General features: G+C 42.6%; 1 protein-coding gene and 2 long non-coding RNA genes across 5 annotated transcripts in view; 2 read left to right on the top strand and 1 right to left on the bottom strand.

Moving 5' to 3' along the window:
• Window positions 1-2462: 2462 nt before the first annotated feature.
• On the top strand, window positions 2463-6382 carry LOC148055549 (uncharacterized). The gene is made up of 4 exons (XR_015705280.1): window positions 2463-3402; window positions 4482-4624; window positions 5475-5555; window positions 6215-6382. It is a non-coding gene; the product is annotated as an uncharacterized LOC148055549 (long non-coding RNA).
• Window positions 6383-8372: 1990 nt separating this feature from the next.
• Window positions 8373-23284, bottom strand: part of TTC1 (tetratricopeptide repeat domain 1) — a 33419-nt gene continuing 18507 nt past the window's right edge. For all 3 annotated transcript variants that reach the window (XM_087760032.1, XM_087760030.1, XM_087760031.1), the window contains exons 7-8: window positions 17086-17140; window positions 8373-9006 (exon numbers count right to left, since the gene is read on the bottom strand). In XM_087760032.1, the coding sequence (XP_087616158.1) occupies window positions 8873-9006; window positions 17086-17140 (189 nt within the window). In that variant the 3' untranslated portion in view covers window positions 8373-8872. The remainder of the gene's footprint in view (window positions 9007-17085; window positions 17141-23284) is intronic.
• Window positions 8988-21333, top strand: LOC148055550 (uncharacterized). The gene is made up of 3 exons (XR_015705281.1): window positions 8988-9116; window positions 17134-17324; window positions 18476-21333. It is a non-coding gene; the product is annotated as an uncharacterized LOC148055550 (long non-coding RNA).

A 23284-nucleotide genomic window follows, 5' to 3' on the forward strand; every position in this document is an offset into this window, starting at 1 on the left:
GGGCTGCAGCCGTAGGCAGTAAATCCATCAGCTTCCAGGCTTCTTCCTTCCCAAAGTTTCCAAATACTGCAATTCCTCCATCCTCAGGTAGAAAAGTGCCCCGTGATGGAGGCCAGAGCCAAACGAGCTAATGGAAATGCATCAGTCTTCACCGAGATAAAGAAAGATGCACTTGTCAGAAGCTGTGCTCAAATGCAATTAGGCAAGCAGAGCCCACAGCCCCGCTGCCTCTCCAGGGACCCATTTTGTCGCTTGGCACTCGCCAGCACCACTCCAGGAATACATTTAGGAAAGCCAGGCACAAAGCTACTGCCTAGACGAGATAATACCATTTCCCCCACTCTTCCTGACATCCCACCTCACCGATGCGTCAGCCTGCAGGGAGGGTGTTGCTCAGGAGCACCTCCCGCACTGCTGCACTCAGGGCCGGGCTGGGGCCGGGCTGGATTTCGCATGCCAGAGTTAGAAACGAAACAGAAAAAACCTGCCCGACAATGCGTGTGTATCCCAGATGAACGGGCATGGCTGATGCCTGAGCACTTGAAGTGTCATGTACTGTGCCTGGTGGAGGTCACGTTCTTGGTCAGCAGCCGCGGGGGACCCACGCTCCTGCACCCAGGGACCAGCACCCGCCCAGTCACTGCAGGGAGCTGACGGACGCGGTGCGGGCAGTACTGGGAGCCAGGACCAGAGTAACAGTCTCAGTCGGGCTAGGAAAGGCAAACCTCTTTCTGCGGCATCTGCTTAAGGAATACTGGCTTTGTAAATCATCTTCTTGGGAACCGGTGGATGAGAAACGGGCAGGTCCGGGGACTCTGGGCTGGAGCCGTAGCTGCAGATGGTGATGTTTCCAACTGGGGGGATTACCACTGAACATGGAGAATCAGAAAAATGTGGTTTATTTTAGTTTTCCGTTGTTTTAGGACCTTTAATCTATAAAGGACTTTGCTTTGTCAGGGTAGGCTGTAATGGCTCTGGCTTAATGCCACAGCAGCCAAGAGCCTGACAATTTACTGCGCCTTGGCGGACAAACAGACTAGCCAGAGCCTCTGCCGATAAAAGATACTCCCCAGCAATTACATCCTTTCTAGCAGGAGGCTGCACAGGTTTAAAAAAAATTAAGCTGCTGAACAAGAAAATGCTGGGATTCTTCCAAACAGGGAAAGCTTGTGAATGAGCAACGTATTAACGCTGCACACTGAATGTGCCCCTGCACATCTTTACCTACTGTTAAAAAGAGGTGGCGCTTTGATGTAATTGGTTCTTGGCTGCAGCAGCCGGCAACAGAGCTTGGCTGTTGCAGTAATCCCATGGGAATAACACAGCTAATTAAAGCCTAGGAACTGGTGACCAGCAGATTCTCCTTTCTCTCCGGCTATGTCTATGCTAATCAGAGCTAGGTAGATCTCAAGGAAGTTTTGTGCTGAAATGTGCTAATCAAGGAAGGAAGGATTCGGTGCCAAAGCTTAGTGCTTTAGCAAATCCTAAATATCGCAATGCAATGAGCTGAGAGAGAGTTCGGATCCCTGCATAATAGCTGGGCGGGAGGGGATCGGCAGCACTGTGCTTACGGTTCAGTCACGGGCATGGCATTTGTCGATCCCAAGGCCTCTTTTCCAAGTCTTGCCTCCTGCTGCCTCACTTGGGGCTGGTTTTTTGGGAGGCAGATATTATTATGTGAGTGGAGAGCTGCTTTTTTTTCCTAAGAGATGCTAAATCCCCCAAATCTTTAGTTAGGTTGAGGGAACTACAGGTGTTCAGCTCCTCTGAAGGCCAGGCCTCGGGACTCTCACAGCCAGAATCCAGAACTAGCTGGAAAAACCGGCTTTCACCCAAGCAGCCTTTCCCAGAAGCACCGCGCTCCCGGCGGTTCGGCAGGGCCCGTGCAGGTCAGGGCACCGATGGCTTCTGCCCCTTGCGGGTGCCTTGCAAGCTGAGCTCATTTTGTGGACATGATTTTATTCTTTTCTTAGGGGAAAGTGATGGACTTTGCTTTGCTGGTTACTCCTGATTTGGAACAGGTTGGGCTGTCCTGCGTTTTATAGCACCTGCCTCAGAGCTGGGCGCTCCAGCTAAGGGCAGGCAGCTGTGCCGGACGCGGTGCAGCCGAGCTGCCTGCCCGTCGGCCGCTGAGCGTGCGGGTGGGCTAAAACAATAGTTCGTTCCTCGATGGAGCCAGGTTAAGTTGCTCGCAGAGGCGCTGGTACGAGGGGAGACCTGGGAGAAGAGGGAGGAGAGGCAGCGAGAGGCGAGGTGGGACACGGCGGTGGCCGCAGGGCGCGCAGCTGGGGCGGCCTGTGCGGGTTGGCGGCCGCAGCTGAGGGAGCCCACTTGAGTTCGTGCTTTAATGCCGGGGTCGAGGGGAGGCGCGAGCACACGGAGGCGGGCAGCAGCACCGCTGCGCCAGGTGTGCGGGGGACAGGGACAGATCCGGCACAGCTCCTCACTGAGGAGCCAAAAGGCACGAGCAGGCGGGAAGGAGCGAGGTGGCGGCAGGAAGAGGGGACGGGGCCTTGCACGCTGCCGAGGGCAGAAAGAGCCCAAAGCAGAAGGGCGGTCGCTGCACGGTAACAGAAACCGCCCTGGGTTTGTGCCTCGGCCAACTTGGTCGTGATGCTCTATCGTCGGGTTTGCTCGTGAGGGTATGTGGCAAGATGTGGCAAGGTGAGCGTTTGGGGGAGAGGCCTTCTCGGGGCATCCCACCTCCCGCTGCAGCGAAGTGATGCCAAATATAACAAACAAGATTTTGACAGGGTTTGTGGAGCCCTTCTCTGGAGCTGGGTGGATAGCTGCACTTTGCTGAGGGAGACAGCAAACCAAGGCTTTTTCTGGGGGTACGTGAGTGTTTGCTTTCTCAGGAACCTGTTGTATACACCTTAGAGCTTTGCGAAACAGCCATTTTGGAAGCCCTGCAGGTTGCCCGAGCGCAGTGCTGCAAGGGCAGAAACGCAAGCTGCAGCTACAAGGCTGGGTGGGTTACAGAGACCCAGCAAGGGTCTGCTGCCAGGGATAACCACAGGAAGGAAATTACAGAGTATGGGACACTGTAGGGACCCTGTAAAGTTATTTATAAAGCAATTGGAAGAAGCAATTCTTCCAATCCCTTGAATAAATGCAGAATTCACTGCACGTCTTGGGTTTATGGCGTGGAGAGCTCCGTCGTGGGGAAGGTCGTCTTGAGTGGGCCGCGTCCTGCGTGCAAGCCCTGCTGAGGCAGTGCACCTGCTGGATTTTTAGTAATTTAGGTTTTTGTGCTAACCCAAACACCCACTCTGAACTTTCTCTGTGCCCAGGTTTGATTCATGAGGTGGAGCTGGCTTACGTGGCGGCAGAGAAGTGGAGGATGAGGATGGCTCTCTTGGGTATCCCGCTCCCATCGCACAGGAAGAGGAAGAGGTAGAGGTAAAAGTGGTATAATCTGAAATTTTGTGTTGTAAATGAGCCGTCCTGAATTATCAGAGAGCACACAGAGGTTTCTAGTTCGTCATTCTTACTCCTAATATTCCTGTACAATAAGAACAGTCACAGAGTCTCCCAAGTGAGGAAAAAATAATGATATAAGCTTTAGACTATGGTAATGCAGTGGAATGACAAATGCCTGGACTGGCAATTACTGGCTATTACCCATTCAGGAAGGGTAGAGTAAGTAGAGGAAGAAGCAGCAGCAATTTTACATACTGTAGACTAAAAAGGCTACGGAGCACGTATCAAGGAGCGTGAGGATAGAGCTCAGGAAACAGGACTAATGGGCCCACTAGAAAACAGATGAAAGCGCCCTTTCCAAGCGCCCTTGTAATGAAAAGATAAACTGCTGGAGCCATACGGGGTACTCTGTGTTTCCTAAAATCATTTCGAGAAGGGCTTTCTAATACGAGATCCTGCATATCTTACTTTGAGCCATGTTATAATGTCTAGAGACAAAAATCAGTGTCCTGCAAGTTTTTAGTTAAAGACCAGCAGAGTCCGGATTTACCCATAGATCTATGCACATCTACCCACATATAAATGTACATATTTTTTCCGTTTCTACCTCTGTTTTAAAAAAGCTAAAACTAGAAGGAAAAAATGGGTAAACTTGACTAGAAATAAGAAAATGAAAACCAAAATGTAAATTTCTAAGAAGCTAGATAAAAGAAATAGATTTTTTTTTTTTTTTAAACTACAAAGTGAGGTAGTCTTTGGTTATACGGCTAGGAGGCTCAACAGCGATAGGAGGCAGCAATTAAAAAATAATTAATGGATATGGGAAGACAAAATAGGTAGTTCATATAAACTTGATGTAAGAGAATGCAATCCTGATAAGGAAAGCTTAAAAAAGGCATGACTAACAAAGATAAGGATGATACAAGAGAAATTTTAATCTATTGGGAATAAAAGCAGCGCCCAAAATGCGGTGGCGGCCTGTTGCTGACCATAAAAATACTGGCGTTGGGTATTTCTCAGTTTAAAGCAAGTGGAATATGTGTTTGCCATTCTGTTAGCACCCAGGCAGAACGGTAACCGGACGGAAAATAAGCCCAGACACTTCACCTAAAACGGCCCACGGGCTCACGCGCTTTGCCTGAACGTACGCTGGATGCGGAGACCGGTCAGTGGAGCAACAGCGGGCAAGATGACAACCCGGGTAAACGTAGGCGCGTTCATCTGACATCGGGGACGGGAATCTGAAAACACTATCAGAAATCCATTGCTAAAGAATTACAGGCAAACATGCAATTAAAATCCATCAAAAATAGACCTTGTCATTCAGCCAGGCTTAGTAATTGTAATTATGAAGACGCATCACCTGGCATGGCACTCCACAGTACACGCAATATTTACAGATAGTTATCATCTACAATATAAAATAAACGGCGCACACGCGGATTAAGATTGTCTCCCTGAGAGATCTCAAACAGGGATGTTTCCCGGGAGATTCTGCTCAGATCACTGCCAGACCTCATACTATTTGACACTTTCATCAGTGATTGAGAAGCAAACCTAAAGTCACGCCTGAAAACACCAGTAAGCAACAGCATGGTGGGAAAACACGCAGAAAAACATACGTTGCTCAGTAAGCCAGGCCTGCCAGAAAGCATGACTTAATTTTGCCTTCAGCTGCATGGACACAAGGAAGAAAACGTTGTCCACAGCTGCAGGAAAGGGGAGCCTAGCTCAGCTAGCCCAGAAAAGGCTGAGGGGAGGTCTAAAACTTAGCTCATCTGTTGCCAAAAGGGTTAGGACAGTCTTTGAGGGTATAAACAAGGAAGAAGTGAGTAAGAATGTCACGCCCTCCGTATAGAGCACCTAAATGTCAAAAAATGGATGGTCTGAGACACAAACATTATAGAAATCCTGGAGAAAATTCTTTGTAGGGAGAGACTTAAAGCAGCCCCGTCTCTTCAGCTTCTGGAGGAGCCCAACAGGCCCCTTCATTACTCTGCAAACATGTTCAGGGAGAAGAGACCAGGTACCAAAAGGTTTCTGTTTTGCAGGCAGAGTAAGAAGAACAAAGGCTGGGAGCTGAGGACAGACGACTTGAAGTGGAAAAAAGGCACGTGCTTGTTGCAATAAGGGTGAGCAACTATTGGAACAAATTAGCAAGGAACTTGTCAGTTGAAGAGCACTTCTATTTAAAAGACTGTTTCATAAAACATTTTTTTTTCTTATTAGAGGTTGTAAGCCCAGCACGCGTGACTCAAAGCACCCTGGCGCTGCGGTGAAATTGTGGCCAGTTACAACAGACCAATGACATTTCTGGTGGCAGCTGTGATGACTGGTTTAGACATTAAAAAAAACCCCAAACTTAAAAAGCAAAATAAATGCAATTGTTCAGGATTTGGACAATGCAAAAGGACTTCTTTCAGGCAATTAATTGGAATTTTACCTAGAGGAGAACTTGCTGTAATGGCAGATAACACATTTTAGAGGTTTCTGGTTTAGCTGGAGCGGCACTTTGAGTAGGTATGACCTATAGAGTTGAGTCCTCGGTAACGGTGTGCCCAATTTCCAGTGACACTAACCTGCCTCTTTCACACAGCGCAATTCATTGACAAACACAAGTGTGAAAAGCAAATTGGCTGCAAGCCTTCAGCTCCATTTCTTCTTCCTTTCATTTTAAAACGATTATTAGGTGCACATCGGGCATCCAGCAGGGAAGTTGCACGCTTACTTGATGTTGTGTTTGCACAGCAGGTAGTAATTTCAAAAGTTTTGTTGTGCTTTTATTTGCCAGAATAAAGTTAACCAGCCTCCACCCAAGAAGGCATATTTGCAGCCCTCCAGCCCTTTAAAGATGTGAAGGAGGAACAGAATGGAAGGAAGGAGATTTGTCAATGAACTCATTTGCAAGACAAGTGGCAGGTTGCTAAAAGCCACTGCTTGTAACTGTGCCCAACAGCCATGCACTGGTAAGTAACAGTTATACACACACACTGTGTGTAAGGAGAGCAATTAATTGGGATAACAAAGACAGAGGGAAAATTTAAAGTACCCGTAGTAGCTTCAAAGTGGGTCCATTTACGTATGGTCTAAGGGAGTGTATATATGTTGCAGTTGAGCGAAACCCGGGGCACAGACCCGAGCTGCCTCCCGTTCAGCGAGGCAGGCCTAGCGCTAATGTTGGTAAGGAGACAAAAGCCTAGGTGAACGCCTTTCCCCGCCCTTCAGCCCCTGTGGAAAGTCAGCTACTGTAACACAAGAGCCAGCGGACTGGCTCCAGCTGCAGGCGGATTGTACTGCTTCCAGGGCCGCTTCTTCCACTTTCGGGCAGCATGGAGCCTGCGACAGCAAGAACTGGCATCTCTACCCGGCTCCTGCTGAACCGGGAGCTCTAGGGAAGCAAGGTTCAGACACACCTGAGCGCCTCAGTCTGAACACAAGCCAAGCTTACGAGCTTCAGCCCAGCACTGCCTCTGCCCAGGGCTCCTTTGAAGCAGCTTGGACACCTTCGCTCTGTAGCGTTCTAGGTTTCAGGGAAGATTATTAACATTTCTACTAGTCCTAACACCCTGCCCAACCCAGTGAGCCCTCCCTGACTCTGAGGGGCTCAGTTCAGAAGGCGGCGTGGTGTTAACAGCTCTTCAGCCTATCCGGACCTGCACAGCCTCTTGGGTTGAAACTCTCCTAGCAGGTTCCCTCAGACCCCCATTGCCCAGGTAAGCTCAGCCCTCCGCCTGGATGCTGGAGTCCCACACACCCAGCCTCTGGCTGGCAAACGCCGCTCCAGCAGCACTGTGGCCGCTCTGAGGAGCAAACTCTTGCTTTAAAAGCTCCCATCCACACACCTACCCGCTCGCCCAAACTTTATGAGTAAAGGATACTCAGCCTTGCATATTAGAAACTTTACTCCAGTAAAGCACAGCATAGTTACAGTTTCAGCACGTGGAAATCCTAGAGGCTGTTTACTGTTATTTAGTTAAGTGACATTTTAATTATGCAGAAGATGTTAAAGCTGCACAGGCCTCACTGTGAATTAGGGCTTCTCCCTTCTTTTGACAATGACATTTTAATTCCCACAGGCTTAATACACACTCACTGCAGACTTGAGATAGTTTACAAACAAACAGGTAACCACAAAGTCAAAACTAAAACTGCAGCAGGACGGAGTTAAACAACGATCAAAAAACCCCTCCACAGCTGCAGAGAAAAAGAAGAAAATAAAGCACGACGAACACCTTAGCTTGAGAGACTACTCCTTTCAGGCATGTTAGCGTAAAGACTGGAGCTCTATTTCAGTCCTTAAGTACGCAGAAGGAGACTTCCTGAAATAAATTTAAGATGACAATTAATAGCCAACAGCCAGCCACTACTAATTATTTAATTAATCATGTATTGAAGTCTGCATGAAGACAACTGAAAAATCTGCCTCCAATGTAAACACTTCAGCATCAATATACAAAACAGGATGTAGTCATTATAAAAGGCACCCCTCCTCCAAAACCTGAATGAACGACTTCAACAGTACCTAGACAGACGGGTAGATACTTCAAAGCCTTCAAGGTCTGGTACATTAGGAAGATCTTTTGCAATCAACTTTAACCTCACTTATTTGTTTGCCATTATGGATATCCATGATATGAATGAATCTCGGACAAGCAAGTTCAATTAATTTTCTGGTACCATCACAAAGTCTGTGTGTGTGTATATATTTATACACACAGAGGCACAAAATTTCCTTGATACTTTCAGAAAAAATAATAAGTAGTAAACAAACTGTGGTGCAAGAGCGGCCTGAGGTTAATTTACTGATATTGCTATAAGCAAGACAAAAAAAATCAAATGCTTCAAATTAATGTCTTGCAAGTATGTTATTTGTGCGTGGTTGTAAGCAGTTTTAAAAACAATACCACCACGGGAAGGACTCAAATAAGGCAAGAACTTCACAGACCAAACCAACAGAAATACCAAGCCTTTATTACAAAGAGAATTATTCCACAGAAGAGGCTGGCTTGCTTCCATGCATGCTGTCAGTCATATCCACCTGCTGAGTGTGGAGAAGTGCTTCTGCTAGATTCATTAATTCCCCAAGACACCATTAGGCTTTGTTCTTGGCTACAGGTGCGTGGGCATTTTGATTCCACTGAATTGCTTGCTAGAATTTTGTTGCCAGCATTGAATGGGCCAAAATAATGAACCTGACTGTTGGACATCCAAACACCGCAAGGGAAGGAAAAAAAAAAAAAAATCACACACTGGACACTTATCACTAAGAGAAGTGAAACGATTTGCTTTACATCCACATTGTAAATTATTTCACAAGCAGGGAAATGAATATGCTTGAGTCTTATCTTCACTTGGGGAGCGCGAAGAATGTTTGCTGAATCCTTTTATTGGTACGTGCAAGCATACGGTCACAAAGCCTGAAAGCCAGCAGAACTAGACTGAATTAATGTTATCTATTGTTGTTTGGATTTTGAACAAAATTGATGGAGTATGAACCAGTTGATGAATCCTGCTTTATCTGGAAATTTTCTGTCGACAGGCCAAAGGGGCGGAGAACCAAATTCCCAAGATCCTTCAGTTTGCCTACAATGAAAAGGAGAGAGAACACGTTACGCATTAAGCGGAGAGAAAACCCCCATTGAATTATGCCCAACTACACCGTCCCGCTCTACTGATTTATCTACTAATTTAAGGTAAATGCTTTGGAAATCTCTGCAGTTTGTTGAATATTTAGGCTTTTACATGAATTAAGAAAATCCCAATCGTGATGTAGTTACTGTCAGCTTTGGGATTGAAAACAGATGCCCACGCTGGTTCTGAACAGCTTGTCAGGCAGTGATGAAGAGCCAGTGGCTGCAGACAGTCATGGCTGTGTGGTTACAGCTATCCAGAAGCACCGTATTTCCTCAGTTATAAGCTCTTGAGGCATGCGAGTTTAACAGCTCGCAACAAAGCATTGGTCTCCCCTATACTTACGCTTGGATATAACCGATAGCTGCCAATATTCAATTTTCTAACACAAGGTTTTCAGTTCTGGTCATTTTTGATGCAGCTACAGCTCTATAACCAACCAACAAACTAGCCGGTTTCCATGACGACCAAAAGAAACAATGAAAGCCAAAGTTCAAACTGCTCATTTGTAATTATTAAAAATCCCTTCCTAAAGGTGTGTATCGATATAAAGAAAAGTAAAACAAATTCATCCTTGCAACTGTGTTTACACCTGCAAACGAAGCAGTCCCATTTGACGCATACAACTTTACAGCCATTTTGCCTGCAGAAAAACTCAGCGCCATGACATAACATCATTAACTCACTTTCAAAGCTACAGTTCTCCAGGACTAACTAACACCGTGAAGAGCTCTAAACAACTATTATTTAACATGCATTGTTAAATATACATAGGGTATAACAGTTAATAAAATCTAAAGGCTTCTATCAGCATGTATGTAGCATACATGCTTCCCGACTCTAGAAAACGAATCTTGCTACCACCCATAAAAGGGGAAGGGCAAGAAAAGGACATCCTTTTTAAAAAAATCATACCTCTGTAGAGGTGACAGAATAGATAAAATGCATAAAATTAAACAAGAAGCAGAGGTAACAACTTCAATGTTGGCTAAACCCAAGCTGAGCCCCTGGCATGACAAGACAAAGGAGGAAGATGCTCAGTGTTCCAAGGAAAACATTCTTTTCCTCCTGGCTTCAATGCCGAATTGTAGACTGGTTTCCCAAAGAACAAACAGAGGAAGTTTTGACAAGCTGAAGCCTACCCTACGTTTGCATCCACAGGCTACACACCACCTTTCAAAAAGCCTTCTGCCTTCACTAGATCCTCAGGGCAATGGATTTTGTTTTGCTGGGAGTTTTGCGTGTGCACAGGGTGAGGAAAAAGTGACGACACCACCATTAGCTGGCACACGGGAAACCCAGTTAAGCAACTGCAGTAGTCACAATCAGGGAACTAAAACGCGCAAAGGCCACACCTATTCCTACGTGCACGTGTGTGCCTTCCGCAAGCCATCTTAAGTCATGAGAAACAGCTCTGTTACTCTAGTCACCTTCACCTTCAGTTTCTGTTTCTAAACTAACATATTAGAATCTAACTGCGAAGTCATATGGACACTTCTTTTGTTTCTTTGCTTTCCCTAAGTTCTTTTGTTTGTTTGAAAACCCTGTTTCTGCCCAGCAGTGCAATCGTCACTGTTGCTATTAAGTCAGCTCCCTCACTACCCTGCACCAGCCAGAATTCAGCGCAGGCTTTGTTGCTAAGCCACACTGAAGCAGCAACTTCACAGCAGTGATAAAGTAGAGAAACGTAAGGAGCAGAGCCATGTGTAAGTTCTTCAGACAGAGACAAGCAGTATTTATGTTGCCCAAATGGAGCAGAAACAGATCAAGAGATTTGCCTTGCATGACACTGCAGGCCTGTGACCGTGCTCAAACCAGAAATCGTATCCAAGTCTGAACTTATCCCATGGAAGTATGCCCCCTATCTCTTACAGTCTGGCAACAGTTCAAGTCAGGCTGGACACCATCACCATAAACCAAAATATGCTATTTTTTCAATCACATTTCCAAAATTGAATTGGGGGCAGGGGGAGCTTCTTTGAACACATTCACAGAAAATACAAAGAGAAGCAATGGCTGGGGAAAAACGTAAACATTTTGTTCTAAGGAACAAGTCAGTCCTGCAGAAAGAAACTAACAGTTAGCATTACTACAGTACTCCTAAATATGCCAAAGTAATCAAGATCTTGCATCCAACTGCTGGTCCACAACTGGGTATCTTTCAGAGATTTGTGTAATTATTTTAAAGCAAGGTTGGTCTTTGAGAGTCAACATGGAAATTCTGTGGCCTTACACAGCAAAGACGACAACCCTAGCCTACAAAAGCAGCTAGTTGGCGAGACAGAATTTGTCTCCAATTGAATTTTTTTTTCTATGTGGATTAACAGATGAGGTGGTTGAGTGATCTGGCCAAAGTAATTCCAGTGAGTGGCTCGGCTAGGATTAGTTTAATACTAAGCACTAGTACTGGTTGTGGGGTTTTTTTTTAAGCTACACCCTGTTTGAGCTAAGTTAACGATTAAGTTCATAATTTTATACTGCATCCTAAAAGCATTTTGGTTATAAAACTATCAAGTTGTTCATAGCATCTCTATGACTGGGATGAATAGTTGCTATTGTACTTCTAGACAAACATTTGGTCATTGCTTAGCTTAGTTTGGGGTGAGAAGTGTCTTTGTCTGCTGGTGGAAGAATCCTGGCATGGTCTGGCATTGCTAGAGCCAGTTGTAAACAGTTCGCAAGTTACCCAGGCACTGCAGCTGGCTCAGGAGCAGGCCGCCGAGTGCGCCTGTTTCAGGAGGCTGTGAAAGGTCTTTTCGAATTGGAGCTAGGACGACGGCTCTTTTCCGGTCATACCAGAGCCAATAAACACAGAACAAGGGCCTTGGTATTCCTGTTTGCAGCTAGGCCAGCTCTTTGGGAGAAGCTAAAGACTAGATGATATATTTAGTACTTCGGTCTTCATCTCACTAGGATTGAATAATTAAAACAATACAGTCATAGGTCGCCTTCCTGTTCTACCACTTAAATCCACGTACAGCAATGCCTTTTGGTGCAGCCAGATTTAATAAATTGTTAATGAAGCAGAAGAAAGCCTTGCCTTTTCCAGGAACTCAAGCCCAAAGCGCTGCTCCTGCTGTCTTGGCGCACATAAACCCATCATTGTAGGAAAGCACTATTTCCTCCTCCCCCACTCCGCTTTCATCCCTAAATTAAGATCTGTAGTTAAGTCCAACCTTCCCCTCCCCCCAAAGAAAAGCTCTCTTAAAACAGAGACTGTGCTTGAAGGAAGGAAAAAGGCATGTGGAGCTGTGACTCAGCTGCAAAGAGTCCTCAGCAGTCAAACACTCGTTTCTCCCCGGGCAGGGTCACATCCTCCCCTCTGAGAACGTATTTTCATAGATCTTGTTCTTTATATTTTAGAGAGCCTATGTCTGCTTTTCACCTGGAACTCCAGCATGTCAAGTTTCTTCAGCAAAGCAATATTCAGAGGTTAACAAGAAAACGAACTGGTAAAAATCAATTTAGGGCTCAGAAGTCTGTGATTCATTACTCACCTAAACTGCAATGTAACATCCTGTTGCAAAAGGCAGATGCACAAAAAGATTTCTCACAATTTACATTAAGATGGAACAGCCAAAATTAATCGCTATTCAGTCTTTCTGGCAGTAATTCTAGTATAGTTGCTAGTGTTAATGTGGTGTTTGGAAGTTGAAAAGCTATACATTGTTTGCGTTAAGAATTTTTTTTGGATAAAGGACAAATTTCCTGATGAGTCTCATCTTTGTATAACTTTCTGTAGTACATTTCTTAAGCAATTAGAAGAGCGAGGCCAAATCCTTTTCCCTTCCCTAAATGGTAACTGAGGGCTGAACTAAAAGTAACTGTATATTAGCTCTGGTTTGAACTATTTAAAATGATCTCCCTATAGACAGTATTGGAGTTTAGCAGCTTAGTTGCAAATACAACATAGCCTTCAGTATCCAAAAAAAAAAAAAAAAAAAAAAAAAAAAAAAGAGAGAGAGAGAGAAACCAATTCTTTAGGCACTAAGCCTAACAAATATCCTTGCTGATCTCACATAGCTGGAAAAATCCCTTATTGGCAGAAAGGCCCAGGTGATATGCTCTGACGGGTCTTCCCATTAATCACATTGATAATCAAGTACACTTCACTGTTTTCTGGAATGCACTCATTTATAACTTAAGCTGAAAGTCCCAGTAGTTATTAATTAGATTTGATGAACTCTGTGTGTATGAGATGGGTTACACAGATTGGCATATGTTCCATCCCATTGTTTTATGTCCAATATACTTGGCTCCCCTGTAGCCACACAGTATTGTTGCCACAGGCCCCGAGCTGCTAAACCTTGCTAAAAGTATTCCAAACTTCCCTTCTTCTCACACTCTCTCCCCAAAGGAGCTGGTCCTAGTTATCACAACAATTATAGTTTCTCTAAACAAGACTAGCTTGTTGCACAATAGCTGGAAATCTTTGGCTTTAAAGTCAGAAGAGAAATAAAAAAGAACGCAGAAAATGGTCAGTATATGGTCATGTCCTGGGCTATTACTAAGGCAGAAGACGCTCATGTTATGAAAACATAAAGGGAAAGAGCCACATGGATTTAAAAGCTACTTTCAAAGTGCACTGTAAGTTAAGCTTTCATTAACGTGAAACTCGGAGGTTAGTACGTACTGAGCAAACTTCAGTGGCAAGTGGCAGCACTAACCTGCAAAGGCTGAATCAAAAATACGAAAATAATTTAAATACAAAAGTCAGCTTTGGAAAAGTTAGAGCCTTGCAGAACACATAGCAGAAATGGACTTGGTTTGGCAACAAAACATGTTTTTTCTGATGACATCAACTTCATCAATCACATGCACTACCACTTGCATGCAAGAATTCATTGTTAGGTAGTCTGGAAGAAAAATCCAGCCAACAATGCGTACTCTGATTTATTTACACACACTCACTTAAGAAGTGGTTTCGGCTTCTGACAAACTACGTGGTAATGAGCTGTAGCACTGGAAAACAGGAAACATACTTGGGGAGGGAGGAAGATGCACTCCATTTATTTTGGTTTGTTTGTACACAGCTCCAGTTTTCATGACAGTGTTTGTTAGTTGGGCATACCCGGCCTTAGTTTTAGTTGAAAGAATAAAAGCCTAGAAAAAACAACGTTAGTGGCTGAATCGTTGACTAAAATAAGAATTCAATTCAATATCCAAACCTCAAAGGAGCCAAAGCATGACGTGTGACATTCTTTCTAAAGATTCTGTTGGTGATTAATTTAAGTTTAGTGTCAGGGCTCCTGGACCAGGCCTCACCTGGAACTATTAGGATGCATCTGACTTGCTCTCCCGGAACCAAAAAATCTGGGGTACAACCCAGACACCTGAGCTGACTCCCCTGTGAGAAGGCGGGGGAATAAATCCTTGCACACCTGGCACTGTTTAACTAGCAGTCAGATAATCTCCTAACAGATTACCACAAGCAATGGTCTATCCTGACACAGTACTCAGTTGGTAAATAGCATTAACGAAGTGCTTGAAAAAGAAGTTGAAACAGCTTAAAATAAATACATTGTAGAACAAAAACAATCCAAAGAAATCTCTTCACCACCACACCGTATCAAGCTTGTCTTCTTTCACTCCTTCCAGAACTCCCATCTAATCCCCCTTCTTCAATTGCAAGGGTTTTTCCTTGACCTCAGACAGAACAGCGGCATTTTCTAAACCTGGGTAGTGTTTCCTTCCCAGGCCTTCATCGTTATATCCAGAACATCACTGCTATCTCTCTTATTGACAAGATACAGGGAATTTTGTAACACTTAAAAAAATCAGTCAGGTTCCTGCCCATATTCCTAACTTAATTTCAAGTGTTCTATTAAGAGAATATATTATGGAAAAAAATCCTCAATTTGTGTTACGCTAGTGATCACAAGCAGTGCTAAGAATAAAATACCACCTGCCCAATTGACACCATATCATTTTAACAATACATGTGACAATTTATATGAATCCTGTCACACGCAAAGGTTGTGGATGAACATAGAGTTATACGCTGTACCACCCCACTCTTTTGTCTGCTTATCCTGGCTGTTACATACATGCAAGGAGGTACACTGACGTTTACTGTTGTAAATGTCACTGAGAAGGGATTCCTTTCTTGAGAAGCCCAATATAAACAGCCTGAACTGGTTTCCAAAAGACCAGTTCCGTTCTGAAATCCTAACTGCCGCTGGATTAACGCTTTTAAAAAAGATCACGTCTAGTCTGAAATCTAGGCAAAAATTAGCATTATAGAACTAGGTTTTAATGGCAATTTATAAAGCTGGATTTATTGTTTCAGTATAGTCCCTTGTGATTAGCGAGGCCCTTTAGACATTGGTAACAATGGTACAAAGGGAGAGTTCAAAAAAGATCAGGAATTGTTTTCCCATCCCATGTCCTACAAATGGGCATGATCCTTCTGGAGATTTTCATTTATTTATATTATATTTATTCATTTGTCATTCATTTATAGCACTATCACACTTAACCTTCTTTATTTATGGCTTGTTCTAAGCACAATGGTGGAAACAGAATCTGATGATGTAAAGGTCTAGAAAGCCTCACTGCAACCTCACTAGGCCAAAACAGGTACAAAGCAAAAGCTAATCAGACTCCCTGCGCAGCAAGAAAAAATAAATTAAAGAAAAATAGCAGCTTCAGCATAAGCCCTTGAAACAGTCTCTTCTTCCCAAATAATTTAAGAATTAGTGTTACAGTATGCAAGACAGACGGAGTTTATTTAACCTGACTCTCTGCAGATGAGCAAAACACTGTCTTCCCCTTTCCCATTCCAAACCCTCAAAGCCTACTCATCTTAAAATAGCATTTCATCTAGGACTTGTCACACCTAGAATGAGTAAACAGATAACTATTGAAAGCTATTTCTGAAACAGGTTAGGTACACTTAGTTTCTCTTTATCTTATACTGTCATTTGTCCTTGCTCTTTTGTGTGGATTTTCTAAACAGTCCAAATGAAGACTATATAAAAATAAAACCTCATTTTAAAAAGCACCAGAATGTCACATTGGCTTATGTAGCGTCTGAACCCCTAAGAATTAACAAACCCTGTTAACTAGGAGAGAGTAGACAATGCTGACAGCAGTCTTTTTTTGGGCGGGAGGGTAACTGTTAGTTTAACCATAACACTGGGAGTGGTGCACGAAGCGCTTTACACTTCAGATTACACATGAAAACCAGTCTTGCTTGGGCAATCTTATTTCAGTAGTTACCCTTTTGAAATACATCAATCCAGTTAAGATATTATCCAAGCAATACCATACAACGCGACAATGGGGGCACATACATGCAAATGAGTTATATTAATGAAATTCTCTTTTCTACAAAGAAGTAGAGTCCGTAGTATCCTTTCATATAGAATAGTAAAGAGTCAAGAGACAATGAGCTACACAGTTAGGAAATCTAATTCCACTCCTAGCAAGGCCAGATGCCTGTTTCTAACGCTGGGTAGCTCTAATTCAGTCTCCACACAAACAGAACTGAAATACTATATAAATCAAGGTAAACATGAAGACATGGAGGTCTATAGGTTGGAAGCGCTACAAAAAGAACCAACTTTATTTCTTCAGACACAAGATCAAACACGCTCAGTTATTACAGCTGGTTGACTTCTTTTACGTCAAGGTTTAGTGAAAACCCTGTTCTATCCCTTTCATGGGAATGTTTCCTTTGAAGGTTTACTTGCAGAGAGAAAGGGCAGAGCAGTTGGTCTGTTTCAAACCATTTTCCCCTGCTTTTATATGCATCGATATTAAATTGGTTTAGAAGGTCTTGAGTATTTCTTTCTTTAAATTGAACTAATAGTCTTTTCTGTATGGGAGAATTATTTGGCTAGAACTTACTGTAGGTGAAAGCAAGCAACAGAGAACTATGAAGAAATCAGGAGTTTTGTTTACCAGAGAACAAGTATTTCCTTTAAGATTTACCCTCTTTAGATTTTATGCAAGAGATTCTACTCATGCATTTTTATTCTTCTAGCAGACTACGAAGATTATTATGCAAGTTATGTACATGTTACTTACCTAACATTTCTTTCTTTAATTTTTCATTCCGCTCTTCAATTTGTCTAGGTAATCGCTGTGGAAAGAGACAAAAATTGGAACCAGACCCACGCTTTCAATAATACTCTAGGTTAAGCTTCTGGAATTTTCATACCCAGGATACACTGTTTATGGCCTAAAAAGAATCCTTATGTCAAACCACAATTTCATCTTATTTCAGAAACCTGTGATTCATCCTATGACATCAGTTCACATAAACAGTAAGTTGTAACTTTTAAGTGCAGGTTTCACACAGGCATACATTTTTTACTGCTGAAAAACAGATCTAATCTGTTTGCTTGGGGTTTTAACTGAAAAGCTTATGGAATGTAAGAGACTTACAACTGAAGTATATTTTAGCTCTGTCTCCTCTGCTGGATGCATAAAATTTGTAAGAGAGGCTAGAGGAACTAAGCAAGCGCAGCACTTGGCTTCTGAACATAAACACAGGTGTAATGAGGAAAACATCCATAAAGTCAGTTCTCAGTGGCATCACACTTCAAGGAGATCTGCGCTGTGAAAACACTGATGTCTTCTAAATACAAATATTTTATCAGATCACTGAACTAACCGTCTATGAACTTCAGGACATAGTTTAACAAGCAGCATCTTATTACACAACGTATGGCATAGTTCTAAGGAGGACAGGGTATTACAAATAAGGGCCTTGATTTGGCAATTGATCGTGGGGAGGGAACTCCAACAGTTCATCCCGAGCAAGGCATTAGTCCAAGTAACGGTTCATTAACATGCTTTTTCCCTCCTCAGAACTGGCACCAGTGTTAAAATCTGTTGCACCATCACAAACAAACTTATCCCGTGTTTCTCATGAGCATTATGTAACTGCATGGTCTATGCATTCCTCATGATTTGAGATTCCCATTTATGCCTAGAACATCTGTGACTGATCTTCCATCTTTACACAGTACTGGTGTTTTGCTATATGATTGTAACGATCATTTTTCATTAGAATTTTATATTCACTACAACTAGATTTACCATTGTATTATTGAAATTTTGCACTTTCTATACATCAGTTAACTACAATATTGAAACAAAATATTATGAATGACAGTCACTTTTTATACATCTTTTTCATATATTTCAGAAGTACTATTTCAAGCTTTTATACTCTGCTTATTAATGTATAATTCTGGCAGTTCTGCATGCAATTATATGCGTAACTATGCTGTCTCTTCTTGAGGAGGTCATAGCAAATAAGACAGATCTGCTATAATGGTGCTATCAGTAAATTAATTACAGTTGCGGACTATGGTAACGGGTGTGGAATTCACTCCTGATACACTTCCCTTGTGTCTCAACAGAGTTGAAGAATTAATTTCCTAATCTTGTTCCTTCCTGTCATTTACAGCTCCAGTCATCATGGATAGGTTTGTCATCCTGATATTGCTACAGTGAAATAAGATGTCCACCTCAAGAAGAAGTCCATAGACACGGCTGCCTGACTATTCCTCTCCAATGCAGGATGTGCTGGTGAACGCAGGCAAACACGGTCCATCTTCTATAGGGATGGGAAAGACAGGTGGTACACCCCAGAAAAAAAACCCAGAAAAATGAGTACTAAGGAATACAACGCAGATATATATGGATGGCTAAGCCTGAAACCAGCCCAGGCCCAGCATCACCACCAACGAGCCAGATCTCATTAGCCCAGTCAGACCTCATCCGACTCCTGCTGACGCAGAGGGGCTTGTTAAGTTGGGTGCAGATCGGGACCTAAGCTGCCTGCATGAAAACACGTGTGGATATCCCCAGGCTCTAAATTCAGTTTGCATTGCGGCTGTAAGATTTGCTGAATCTTGGACGAGTTTGGCATGTATAGCACGTGTCTCTCACGTTTGGACATTAGGCTTTAGCAGGATACGAAGACACAAATCCTTGATCTGAAGTACATCCTCCATGTTTTGTCTCTCGGAATACTGCTATTCCAAAGACTCCGCATTTCTCACTCCAGAAATGTATTTGCAAGGTTAGTTATCTATAGAAAGGTGTCCATAAGGACAGCTGTTTATCTGGTGTCTATGATACTTATCTCAAAGTACAGCTCCTTTTGGTAAATAAGTTTATCTGGCCTGCCAATCCCTCAGAAACTGCGTTGAAGCTAAAATTCACACAACGCTGTTATGCATCTGCTAAAAACAAAACCTGAAGATTGATACCATATAATAAAACACTTTCTGGGAAAGCACCAATAGGGATGATTTGACCACAAAACATTATAATTTCAAACCGTTTAATTTGGCATTGAAGGTGTCAAAAGTAGCTGAAGTGTGCAACACGAGGACTTAAATCAAAACACTAGCACTGTACTCCTAAAATATAAACAGTACTGAAATTTTAGAGCAGCTACCACATCAGGAAATCAAAGCGAAGAACTACTGTGCATTTAATATTTTTAAACTGTCATTTAACAAGACCGTGACATTCCCTAAAGCAGTATGTGAAATATTTTCTGTCTACAGGAAGGAGCAAGATTTGCTCTACCAGTGAATGCAGGTAATTTGCAGATTCTCTTGATGCATCGTTTTCATTACCAGTGAGGGGGAAAAATGCTGTGGTATTTCTGCAAAGAACAATGCACTTTACCTTACAGTAAAGCAAAGCTGCTTAGTCTCCTACATATTAGGTATGTTAACCACATATGTTGAGTCAACATTACAGCTGGAATTTTTTTTTATTATGAGATTTAGAGATTGCTTATGAATATTTTTAAAAGTGTAAAACTAGCCGTCAGTATTTCCTTAACAATTTTTCAAGCGGGGAGTTTTACGCTGCAGTCTCAAAAGATTGTTTCTACGCTGAAACCTGACAAAGAACAGGACCAACTCAGGACAGAATGTCCTAAATCCCACTACAGTGTAAATTGACGGCATTTTGTACAAAGTGTTCCGCACCACACGTGAGCCTAAAGCCCCTGCCTAGTAAAATGTGGTCAAGGAGCAGAAGGTATATGAAACGGTCAACCTCTGTACTTCCCAGCTACAAAGATTAAGAATAAATTACTGATCGTTCTGAAACATTCCTGAAAGATGGCCAGGAAGAACAGCAGCACTGTTTATGATTGTCTTCTAGCCCAAATCTCCACCGGTTACTGAGCAAGGGCTCTTTTGTGACACTATTAGAGGCATACTCACTGAAAGAAAATTGTGGTTTTGCAAGAAGTACAAAGGACAGTATCTATACTTTCAGGGGGTTCCAATCAGCCAAAATATATGTATTTTAAACTCCTTACATTTTGTACCAACTACTGACAGTGTTCCCAAGTCTTAATCTGTGGAGTCCTGACTGGTGGTTCACAACAATCTGTCTGATCTTCACAGTTGTTCTTTCTGAGATGGGCTGCTAAAATGCACCCCTTATACACCAATATTGTTTTACCAAGTAACTGGCTAGATTACACTAGGCCTCACTCTGGAGCTAGTCTAATGCTAAAAGACTACAAGCTACAAAAACTAAACCCCATCGTTTCCTTTAGAAATGTCAGCAGGCTCCTTGGCTGAATTCCTGGATCAAATAAGCCATAGTCTCAGCTAGGAGACTATACACAAGGCCAACACAAATACTCTTTTCTGGACTGTGATGGACCCAGGACCCATCACATTCACTACCCATGCAGTAATAACGTTTGGCAAGCTTGTAATTTATTAAGGCACTGCCAAGAGCTAGGTGATAAATCGCTCTCCTGCTCTCAACCAGATGCATGCAACAAGCATCAGTGGGTCGTTTCACAGTACAGTAAACTGACCTTGTCAAGAAGGGATGCCAAAAGGGATGGCCCCAATTCCTGCACTGCCTTGACCACGTCTTCTTTCCTTCTCACTAGCATTTGCAGTAGGACTTGTCTGACTGCAAAAAGCCAAGGCAATATACAAGTATATACTTTGGGGCCTTTTACTTGCTGGCTTTTTTTGCTTCTTGTTGCCGTTTTTCCCTTTAGCAGAGTTAGTTGTCTGCCAGGCTCATATGTAGAACCAGCCATCCCCTAGGGCGGGACACGAGCTAGTATCAGCGCTAGCAGAAGGAAAGCAACTGGACAGCTTTGTAAGCAGCAGGCAGTTAGTAGATCAGTTTAGCTGTTTTGTGAAACCATACCCTTACAGGAGTTACACAGTTAAGCAGAATATTTTTCTGCCATCAGTGCAACTGATACTGTCCCAGAGGAAGTAATTTCAGGCAAGGCTTCTTGTCTAATATGCTATAAATGCAGTTTCTAATCTGTCACTTACAACACCATGGTATGGGGAAGGGGGGGGGGGGGGGGAATCACTACGAATTATTTATTTTCCCAAATGGAGAGTTAAAACAGTTAAACCTAAGCCTTTCAAAAATATTTCTGCATCAACATATTCAGAGTGGTTTTAGAGATAATTTTGCAGGTGAAGCAAATGATTTTTTTTTTTCTTTATGGGGCGGAATACGTTGCAGGTTCACTGATGTGAAGCTGAACTAAAATAATGACACCCTTTGAAAATTTAACCAGATGTAAATAAAGTCAAGTATTGGCATATGAATTTGGGTGCCGAACTAAGAATTAGATTTTAAAAATGCATCCATTTACCTTAAAATGGAAGTGAGGAATAGTTCGGCTGTTAGTTTTCCCTGCAGAAGATGGTCAGTTCTTTCCAGGCTCTCCGGTGCTTGCAAAAATCATTCACCTACCGTGACCTGAAGCTCCCACTTTGATAAAAAGCGACCACCACTGTACTTTTTATAGTGGCTACCTTTCATTAGCACGTTCCTTCAAAACCACAGGCTGTCTGGCTACATCTCTACCACATTTGTCCTTTCAACACAGCCTTCATAACCTCTTTTCAAAAATAAGAACAGCAAGCAGCCTGTCAGAGGAGCTTTCTGCACAAAATAAATTTCCCTTCTTTCTACCCTTGTGAAAAGACCCTCTGAACTTGTCAAATCCACAGCTTTTTTTTATTTTTCATTAACATACTAAATATCACTAGAAAAACCACTTCCTGCTGGTATTTTACACAAAGAGTTACTTAAAACCTCAAATCAGCAGGCTGTGGCAGTGACTTTAAATCCCCATTGAGCAGGGATTATTTACATGTTAGACTGGGGTTTCAGGAAGTGCTAGGGGTTAACCTTTTTTCATCCAAGCTGACACATCCTAAAGGCCAAGGAAACTTTTAAAGCATTTCCTTACACTTACAGAGATACGGCAAATATTCTGCAAGAAACGTTTAGTCCTGAAGCATTTGTAATTTGATTGAAAGTGGACATTGGAACACAGTACTAAGCTGCAGAATTTCTTTTTTTTTGTTTAGAACGAAGAAAGTAACTGAATCAGGAGAGTGCTGTTTGCAACCACAAGGTGCCTTTTTCTTCAAGTGAAAGGCTAAGTTTTTGAAGTTTAATAGCAGACTTCAGTCACTATCAGTAAAATAACTCAAAGTGGCCAATACACACACTAGGCATAGCAAAGAACAGAAAACAGCTAAATCAAGAAACAAAAATATCAACACTTCAAAGTAGCTACAAACATAGATACAGACTGGTAGAATCTTGTCTCTCTGCCATCCTCCAAGTTATGTAATCGAGTGATCAAAAAAAGTAATTATTTTATAATTATGCCATAAAGGTATTAGATTGCAAATTTACCAATTAGAAAAATAATTCTACTGAAATAAAACCAGACCCCCACTAATTAAACAGCTATCAAGAACTGTATTATTGGGTGCTTGTATTCTGATCTCCAAATTGAAGATCCTTATTGAAACGATGGCTACTAAAATGCAGCAGTGGTTCAGGCAACCTTTTCTAGCACATGCATAAATACAGTTAACAGCCTCAGTCAGAAAACCAGAACGAAGCGTGTGTTTGTGTGTGTGTGCGTGCACGCTGTTCAACAGCTAAACATGTAACTACATGCTTACAGCTCAGAACACACGTTTACATTCACTCATTTTACAAAAGTAAAAGCAGGACTATGCTTTATGGACCTGAGACTCGTCATGGAAGTTGTGGCAGTTCATGTAATCTTCCTTACGTAAAACCAGATGAGAAAACCACTACAATTTCAGACTCAAAAAAAAATTATAACCACTGCATATAAAGCTGCTTGCATAAACAGCACTGACTATTTAGAACAGGAAAGAGAAGACCTTGGTTTAAAGTTAGGCCAAAGTATACTAAAAAGGCTTAC

The sequence above is a fragment of the Nipponia nippon genome, unplaced genomic scaffold (genome assembly GCF_047370975.1).
Source record: "Nipponia nippon isolate SJK-2023a ecotype South Korea unplaced genomic scaffold, ASM4737097v1 scaffold_21, whole genome shotgun sequence".
In the NCBI taxonomy this organism is placed as follows: Eukaryota; Metazoa; Chordata; class Aves; order Pelecaniformes; family Threskiornithidae; genus Nipponia; species Nipponia nippon.